The 9725-nt window shown below is 38.0% G+C and overlaps 1 protein-coding gene across 1 annotated transcript in view; it reads right to left on the bottom strand.

Annotated features, from left to right (window-relative positions):
• The window catches only part of CACNB2 (calcium voltage-gated channel auxiliary subunit beta 2), a 517878-nt gene that overhangs the window by 15585 nt on the left and 492568 nt on the right, over window positions 1-9725 (bottom strand). The window contains exon 10 of the mRNA XM_007936340.2: window positions 5929-6038. Within this exon, the coding sequence (XP_007934531.1) occupies window positions 5929-6038 (110 nt within the window). The remainder of the gene's footprint in view (window positions 1-5928; window positions 6039-9725) is intronic.

Raw genomic sequence — 9725 nt, 5'->3', positions numbered from 1 at the left:
AGGAACTCCTTTTCTCTGACATAGTGGCTGCAACAATGGGCTCAAACAAAGCAATGATTATGAGGATGGCACAGGGCCAAGCAGTGTTTCATTCTGTTGTACAGAGTCACTATCAGTAAGAACTGACTGAATGGCTCTTTACCCAAACCATATATATATATATATAGTTGTTGTTGTCATTGAGAATATACACAGCAAAACACACAATAAATTGTATTTTTTTAAATGTAGCTATTGTATATGTGGTATTTCATTATAGCTTTAACTGAATCAGCCTTACATTCTAAGGATAAAATCCACTTGGTTACTATATATTATTCTTTTTATGTTTTGCTAGACTCAATTTGCTAATATTCTGGTAAGGATTTTTACATTTACTTTTATTAGGGATATCAGTCAGTTGTTTTGTTGTATTGTCAGTCAGATTTTGGTATCAGGATAATACTGGCCTCATAAAATGGGCTGGCAAGTGTCCTCTTCTATTTTCTAAGAGAGGTAGTGTGGAAATGGAGTTATTTCTTTAGATGTTTGATAGATTTATCAGTGTAACCAAATGGGCTTGGAGAGTTCCTTTTTTAAGAAGTTTTAAACTATGAATTAAAATTCTAGAAATAGTTACAGGACTAACTATGTCATCTATTTCCTGTTGGGTAAGTTTTAGCAGTCTGCAGTTTCCAAGAAATTGTCCATTTCATCAAAATAGTTAATTTTATGCATATGGATTTGTATATTTTTAATGTCTGTGGAGTCTGTTATTTTATTCTTTTAATTCACTGCACCAGTAATTTCTTTTTTCTTTCTAAGTCTAGCTAGAGGGATATCAATTTTATTAATGTCTTCAGAGAACCAGCTTTTGCTTTCATTGATTTTTCTCTATAAGTTTTTTGGTTTCAAGTCCATTCATTTTTGCTCTTTATTATTTCTTTTCTTCTGGTTGTTTTCAGTTTATTTTGCTTTTCACCTAGTTTCTTAAGAGTTGTTTATTGACATAAGACATTACTTCTTTTCATTTGAATTATTTTTCTATAAATTATGTCTTTTTCTCTCATTGCTTTTGAGGTTTATTTTCTTCTCCTTTTTTTTAGGTCTAGTTTTCAGTAGGAGTTCCTGAGTGGCATTAACAGTTAAGCATTCAACCACTACCCAAAAGGTTGGCAGTTTGAAGCTACCTAGAGGTGCCTTGGAAGGTGATTTTCTTCTGAAAGGTCACAGCCTTCAAGACCATATGGAGTTCAACTCTACAAACCTGGTGATCCCATGAGTCAGAATCACCTCAAAAGCAACTAACATCAACAACAGTTTTCAGTAGTTTGATTATTATGTAGCTGGGCAAGGATTTCTTTGGGTTTACCTGTTTGAAAATAACTGTTGTTGTGTGTTGTTGAGTCAGACCCGACTCATAGCGACCCCTCCTTGGGTTTCCGAGGCAGTATCACTACAGAAGTAGACTGCCCAACCTTCCTTCTGAGGAGTGGCTGGTGGGTTTGAACCGCCAGCCTTCTGGTTAGCAGTCAAGTGCCTTAGGCACGACGCTACCAGAGCTCCTGTTTGAGGATAATACAACTTCTTAAATCTGTACGTTTATGTCTTTTGCCATTATTTCAGCCATTATTTCTTCAAACAGTTTTTCATCCCCATGCTCTTTCTCCAGTCCTCTGGTACTTCAATGACATGAATGTTAGACCTTTTGGTATTGTCTGACAGGTCCCTGAAGCTTTTTTCATTTTTTTTCTCCAATGACTGGAAAAAAGTCTGTTGTTCAGATTGAGTAATTTCAATTTATGTATCTTCAAAGTTCACTGACTCTTCCGTTGTCTCCTTTCTGTCACTGAATTCATCCAGGCTGTTTTCCCAGTTTAAATTTTTCAGTTCTAAAACTATTTGTTTCTTCCATCTATCTTCTCTTTCTTTACTAATACTGTCTATGTTTCTCCTAACTACCAACTGCTATCAAATCAATTCCAACACATGAAGACCCCATGTATGGCATAGTGGAACTGTGCTCCCCAGGATTTTCAACAGCTAGTTTTTTTCAGAGGTGGATAAGCAGGCCTTTTTTCCAAGGCATTTCTGGGTACACTCGAACTACCAGCCTTTCAGTTAGTCAAGAATTAACCATTTGCACCACACAAAGACTCCATTTTCTCTTTATGACACAAGTGTTTGATTGCTTATGATTTTTTTTATAATAGCTGCACTAAGGTCATTAACCTCGGAAGGAAGATGGGGCAATCTACTTCCGTAGTGATGTTGTTGTTGTTGTTGTTATGTGCCATCGAGTCGGCCCCAACTCATAGCGACCCCTCCTTGGGTTTCCGAGGCAGTATCACTACGGAAGTAGGATTGCCCAACCTTCCTTCCGAGGAGTGGCTGGTGGGTTTGAACCGCCAGCCTTCTGGTTAGCAGTCAAGTGCTTTAGCCACTATGCTACCAGAGCTCCCACTGCCTTGGAAACCCAAGGAGGGGTCGCTATGAGTCGGGTCAGACTTAACAGCACATAACAACAACAACAACAAGGTCATTAACAGATAATTCTAATATCTATGTCATCTTGGTATTGACATTTGCTAACTATCTTTCCACATGGGAATTGAGATTTTCCTGTTACTTCACTTGACTACTGATCTGAGTTAAATTCTAAGTATTTTTAATATTATGTTATGGGATTCTGGATCTTGCTTAGAATCTTACAAAGAATGTTTCTTCCCTGTGAAGCAAAAGCTCTCAAAGTGTGAGGACTTTGTGCCCTTCATTTTTGTGTCCTCAGCACTTAGAATAATACCTAGCACACAGGTGACACTCAAATATTTATTGAGCGGATGAATAAATGCCTAAAGTCTATACATGGTTCCCAATAGCCTTAAGAATAAATCCAGTCTATTTAATATCTTATCCTTGCATACCTCTCTGGTCATCTTCCACTTCTCTTTATTTTAAGCCATGCACTTCAATCAAAGTAGAGCACATGTGTTTTCAGAAGCTGCTTGCTACTTCTACTGTCCAAAATCTCCATCACCCTCTCTATCCCTTCCCTTGTGTCTTCGATAAATTCGATCATGCTTCAAATACTGGTTCAGTTGCTTAGAAAAGCCTTTCATGATGGCCTATGTTGCCTACCCATATGACCTCTTTGGCAACCAGTTCAAAGCACAACCACACTGCTCATCACCTCCTACTTTAATGGGCTGTTAACTTACTTGTTTTATGATTATACCAAGCTTCTTCAAAGCAGATACTTCATCTAACTTGTCTTTTTATTCTCAGACTTTAGCATGATACTTGGTGTCTAGTATGTGTTCAATAATATATATGGAGGGTAAGAATCATTTAAATATAATATGTGTAATCAACAGTTAAAAAGAGCCTTAACAATCTAAGCAAATCTGTTATGCCACTGATTCAATTGATAAGTCTAAACAAATTGCTTGACTTTATTGATCAGTTTAATCTACGAAATGAACATTTGGTAACAATTCTCAAAAGCATCAAGTACTTTATGGAAAGAGATGATACAGACATGAAAAAGATGATAAGAACATGAAAATTACTTACTACAAGAAAAATGTAGGTTCACATTTTTTTTCCCAAATATACTCCTAAATCTATGCTACTGAGTTTTAATCTATTAGGGGTTGCTAGGTGAGGCATAAAACTTGAGTTCTAGGAAATATCATACTCCTTATAACAGACATGTTTATTTTTTAAATATTTTAATTCTATCATTTATATAATCATTTTTCAGAGTAAAAAGTTATATTTTAGTAACTAGCCTCCCAAATGATTTATGTATTTAAGATATAAATAGAATTAACTAAGATCAAAGATCTTAAACAGTCCTCAGAAATTTCACTTTATAAATATAGAAAACTAATGGTCCAGAGTAAGTTACATGTATAACAGTGACTAATCTAATCGTCAAAAGTTGTTCCCAAGCACATGCCAAAGCAATGAAATAGCTGCTGAAGGGTCTCATTTGATCAAATTACTACATTGATAAGCAGTATCCAAAAACCAACTTTTAAACAGATTAACTAAAATCTATTACAAATTAAACAAAAATATTGATCTCAGTAAATGGAAATGACCAGAAATGGACTTCATTCTTTATCAATCTGAATATGCAATATATACGTGCACACACACATACATACACTACACTATCTTAAATATGAGTTAACTATTATTAAGGGATGGGAGCTCTGGTAGCATAGTGGCTAAGGCACTTGACTGCTAACCAGAAGGCTGGCGGTTCAAATCCACCAGCCACTCCTCGGAAGGAAGGTTGGGCAATCCTACTTCCGTAGTGATACTGCCTTGGAAACCCAAGGAGGGGTCACTATGAGTCGGGGCCAACTCAACGGCAAATAACAACAACAACAACAATTATTAAGGGATAACAATAACCATCATTTATAGAGTGTGTACTATGCATCAATAATTCTACAGGGTAGTTGTTATTACTTTTTTAATTTTTATTGTGATTTGGGTGAAAGTTTACAGAGCAAATTTATTTTCCATACAGCAGTTCATACACATGACATTGACTGTAATTGCCCACAATGTAACAGCTCTCTTTCCACTTCCTCCCCATAGTTACCTCTTCCCTGTGCTCTTTCCTCCCATGCACTCCTGCCCCACCCCCATGTCTCCCTGTGCAAACTGCGCCCTTCTCTTCTCCTCTGACTGATTGCTCCAAGGACTGTATCTACCTGATGTAAATGCTCACCCCATAGTCTTTCTTTTGTTTGGCTGGAAACCACAGGAGTGAGGTGAGTTCCAGATCTGAAAGAGTAACTAGGGGCTATTTATTGTCTCAGGGGTCTTACCAGGCTCTATCAGACCAGCAAACCTGGTTTTTTTTTTTTTTTTTTAATGATTTTCAGTTTTGTTCCATATTGTTCTCCCACTCTACCCAGGATCTCCTGCACTGATTCCCCTCTGGTTGACAATAGTAGCTGGGCACCATCTAGTTCTTCTGGTCTCATGATTATATAGGCTGAGGGTTGCATGGTCTACCAGTCCCTTAGACTAAATGTTTCTATGCATCTTTGGTTTTCTTCATTCTTCTTTGCTCTGGATGAGGAGAGACCCATTGTTGCATCTAGATGGACACTTGCAAGTTTTTAAGACCCCAGTTGCTATTCACCAAAGTAGGATGTAGAACAATGTTTTTGTGTAGTGTTATGCCAATTAAACTTGGTGTCCCCTGTGACCCTGGTCCGGAGCTCACAGGTCCAACTACCCACTCCCTCAGGGTAGCTGGCTGTGGCCAAGATGCCACCACAACCTTGTCCCTTGTCAGCTCTACTATGGACCCAGACATTCTCACAGCACATACAAGTATGCTTGTAGAAACATCGTCTGCCAATCCTATACATGGTCATAGGCACACTCCCTGCTGCATCAACATACCTGATCATTCAGCCTGTCCACCCATCTACCCACCCATAGATCAAAGCTTGCCATCACTGACAACACAGTACTGTGCATGCAAAAGGGTTCATCTTTGTTGTATATACAACCCATGTACCTCTCTATGTCTTCTTCTTCCTCAGTGCCACCATCTATAGGGTAGTCATTGATGTCTATTTTTATAAGATGAAGAAATTGAACCTTAAAGAGGTTACTTGCTCATAGTATCACTAATGCAAAACTGAGAGTCTTTAGAGTAGACACCAAAACTTGTACCATGAGAATAAAACATAACCAAAACATTAATGCTGACAGCATGTGGAATTTTTAACTTAAAACTATCATAACAAATCCATCCATACAATGAAATAACTTAGACTGTAGCCCTAGCTACTGGCAACATGTGTCTGTTTTTTCTGTACTTTATGACATATGGAATTATAACCTAATTAGATCTCATCCTCATCCTCAGGAGAGGAGTCTTAACTTAAGCTTATCAGTATTACACACACTTACCTAAGCTTGACCTTGTGTTGGATCTTTCTATTATTGCGTGCTTACTCGGATTGTTTAATACTGAGCGTTTGGCAAGCGAGATGTCAGCAGTGACCCTTGTGATAGATATCCTGTTGGGACAAAAGTAACAGAAGATACAGAGTTCATTAATTTAATAGAAAGAGGCGAGACTACATGGATAAGATTAATCTCAGTGTGAAACACATCTAGTGGCCATATTTTCCAAACCAAAAAATGTTCAGGACATATAACTATTTATTTTTATTTATCATGCACCACCCTTACTTATAGGTTGCTTACAAGTGCCAAGCATATACGAAGTACTTTACCAGAATTATCTCATTAAATCACCCCAAAAACTCTTGAGAGGGATCTTATATTATCCCATATGTACAGATGAAGAAAATGGGTAACAGGAACATTATTCAAGGCTATACATTTACTATGGAGCCCTGGTGGTACAGTGATTACAGACTTACTTGCTAACCACAAGTCAAATAGTTCAAACCCACCAGCCACTCCATGGGAGAAAGATGAGCCAGTCTGCTTAATTCAGTAAAGATTACCAAAAAAACCCAACTCACTGCCATTGAATCTATTCGACTCATAGTGACCCCTCCTTGGGCTTCTGAGGTGGTATTTCTATGGAAGCAGACTGTCCAGTCTTCCTTCTGAGGAGTGGCTGGTGGGTTTGAATTGCCAGCCTTCTGGTTAGCAGTCAAATGCATTAGGCACTAAGCCACCAGAGCTCCCTTGGAAACCATAGGGGGCAGTTCTACTCTGTCTTACAGGACTGCTATGAGTCAGAACCAACTCAATGGCAAAGAGTTTTGTTGTTGCTGTTGTTAAATAAGGGAAAACTCACAACGGTTACTGACCTTTGTGGAATCTACCCCCAAAACAGATGCTGCTGTTGTTGTTATGTGCCGTTGAGTCAAAGATGAGTCATAGTGACCCCTCCTTGGGTTTCCTAGGTGGTATCACTACAGAAGGAGATTGCCCAACCTTCCTTCCGAGGAGTGGCTGCTGGGTTTGAACTGCCAGCCTTCTGGTTAGCAGTCAAGTGCCTTAGGCACTACGCTACCAGAGCTTCCCCAAAAACAGATAACAAGAAATAATGTGGAGACACAGTGACCGTGAAGTTGAACCGAATCCCCTTTGTGACAATGCCACCTGTTAACCATAAAAGTAGTTCAGAGTTTAGTTCATGCAAAGAATTTAACTTTGCCTAAAGTAGTCTGGATTTTACTCCTTTCCTCAGAAGATAATTCTAAATCTTTCCAGTGTTCTGAGTAATTGAGATACCTTTATTTTGTAAATTAATGGAAGGCTGGCCAGGTCACAGAGACCACCCAGTAATTTGATGTCAGATGATCTCAGGAAAGGGGGCATGATTCAATCAAGTTAAGACAAAACAATGGTTAATTTCCTACTCTATTTCCTTCTTAGAGTCTCACTGTGAAAGGCCTAAAATAGGCCCTCCCTGTCTTTTCAGACTGGAGAGATCTGCCTGTGTGCACACAGATAAACCCTATGTAATTTACTTTGTGCTTCAATTATTTTTTGACACCTTCCATGTACTCTTTCTAAGGAAAGTACTGGAGGAAGTGATTTACTGAAATGACAAGAGTAAAACATGAATGAGAAAGTCTTGGGATCCAGAAAGAGGGCCTTCAACCCAAAAGAAGGGTGAAAGGAATCCTAAGAACAATTGCACGGATGTCCCAGAGTGACAAATGTGTGCCTAGCACAGAGGGAAATGGTCCCAACTGGAGCACGTGAGAAAGCTCACAGAAAGGGTTTTCTCAAAGCAAAGCTGAGAGAACCTGATGGATATTAGTATAATGTGAGCAGATTTAGATAACTGGAGGAGAATTTCGGGCAAGTTATTGACAAATATATAGAAAATGCAGCAAATTTAGAAAGTAGAATTATTTATCTCATGGAGACCACAAAGATAACCTACACCAAAAAAATGATCACACTATATGACATGGTTAATTTGAATATTATTTACACGGTTATCATAAATACAAGTAATAACAGTAATAATTATTAGTAATATGAATATTTGTATATGAATAATTATTAATATACAAATAATAATTAGTAATACAAATAAATAATAAATATTGAGTCAGTCAAAATTATGATTTAACTGTTAGAATACTAATAGTTAATATATGAAATATATGCAGGTTTATGTATGGAGTACAGAGAGTAAAATATACTCAAAAGGACTAAATATTCTTCATGGTATTTAGTTAATTGGTTGCCTAACACTGAAAATTCAAATAGCAAACTAAGTACATTATTTAGAGACAGAGTAAATACCAAAAGATATAGCTAGAATAGTTAATAGTGTATACCAACTGGAGAGTGGGACATTTGGTAGAATGTGGAGAGGAGCTGCTGGCTTAAAAAAAAAAAAAATTCCATCTTGTATTTGCATACAGTAAAATTTATTCTTTTAAGTGTTCGGTTCCATGAGCTTTGACCAAGTCATGGAGTTCTATATCCACCATCACATTTATGATACAGAATAGTTCCATTACCCTGCACAATTCTTGTGCTGCTCCTTTGTAGTAAATCCTTCCCCTACTCCTACCCTTGGAAATCACTGATCTGTTTTTTGTCCCTATAGTTTTTACTGGGAGCTCTGGCTAAGGAGAAGCTTGGTGGTTCAAACCCATCAGCCACTCCTCAGAAGGAAAATTGAGCAATCTAGGGTCATATACATGGAATAATACAGTGTTTAGACTTTTGAGTCTAGTTTCTTTCACTTAGCATAATAGATTTGAGATTCATCCACTTTGTTGTATGTACCAATGTTGTTGTTGTTGTTGTCATGTGCCATTGAGTTGGCCCTGATTCACAGCAACTCCTCCTTGGGTTGCCGAGGCAGTATCATTAAGCAGGTAGATTGCCCAGTCTTCCTTCTGAGGAGTGGCTGGTGGGTTTGAACCTCCAGCTTTCTGGTTAGCAGTCAAGTGCCTTAGGCACTATGCTACCAGAGCTTCTCCTGTGTGTACCAATAGTTCATTCATTTTTATTGCTGAGTAAGTCAAATAAGTTTACTTGACTTTTGAACATTTAGCACTTTGATCAAAATCTTACTTAACATTTCAGAATTAGTGACCAAAAAAACAATGAGCCCATCAATGTAACAATACTTGGAGTCACTGTTTCACAATGTTTTCACAAGTGAAATTAGGCTATAGGTGGAACATGCACACGTATACCTCGTTGTATTGCATTTCATTTTATTGTGCTTTGTACATATTGCATCTTTTACAAACTGAAGGTTTGTGGCAACTCTGCATCAAGCAAGTCTACTGGCACCATTTTTCTAAAAGCATGTGCTCACTTTGAATCTGTGTCACATTTTGATAATTCTTACAATATTTCAAACTTTTTCATAAACTATTGGACACCTTTTTTTAAATTGTGATTTGAGTAAAAGTTTACAGAGCAAATTCACTTTTCATACAGTAGCTCACAGACACCTTGTTTCATTGACTTTAATTTCCCACAGTGCAACAGCTCACTTTCCACTTCCTCCCTATAGTTACCTTTTCCCTGTGTCTTCCCTCCATGCACTCCTGTCCCGTGAGCTGTCTCCCTGTGCACACACATCCCTTCTATTCTCTCATGATTGATCTCTCCAAGGAGTTTATCTACCTAGTGTACATGTTCACCTCATATGCCTGTCTTTTGTCTGGCTGGAAGCCATGGGAATGGGTTCAATTTCAAAACTGAAGGGCATCTAGGGGCCATAGTCTCAGTGGTTCCATCAG

Source organism: Orycteropus afer, unplaced genomic scaffold (assembly GCF_000298275.1).
Source record: "Orycteropus afer afer isolate SDZICR_OR568_19922 unplaced genomic scaffold, OryAfe1.0 scaffold00035, whole genome shotgun sequence".
Classification (NCBI taxonomy): domain Eukaryota; kingdom Metazoa; phylum Chordata; class Mammalia; order Tubulidentata; family Orycteropodidae; genus Orycteropus; species Orycteropus afer.
Note: the sequence above shows the minus strand (reverse complement) of the source record. Positions and strands in the feature narration are given on the sequence as shown.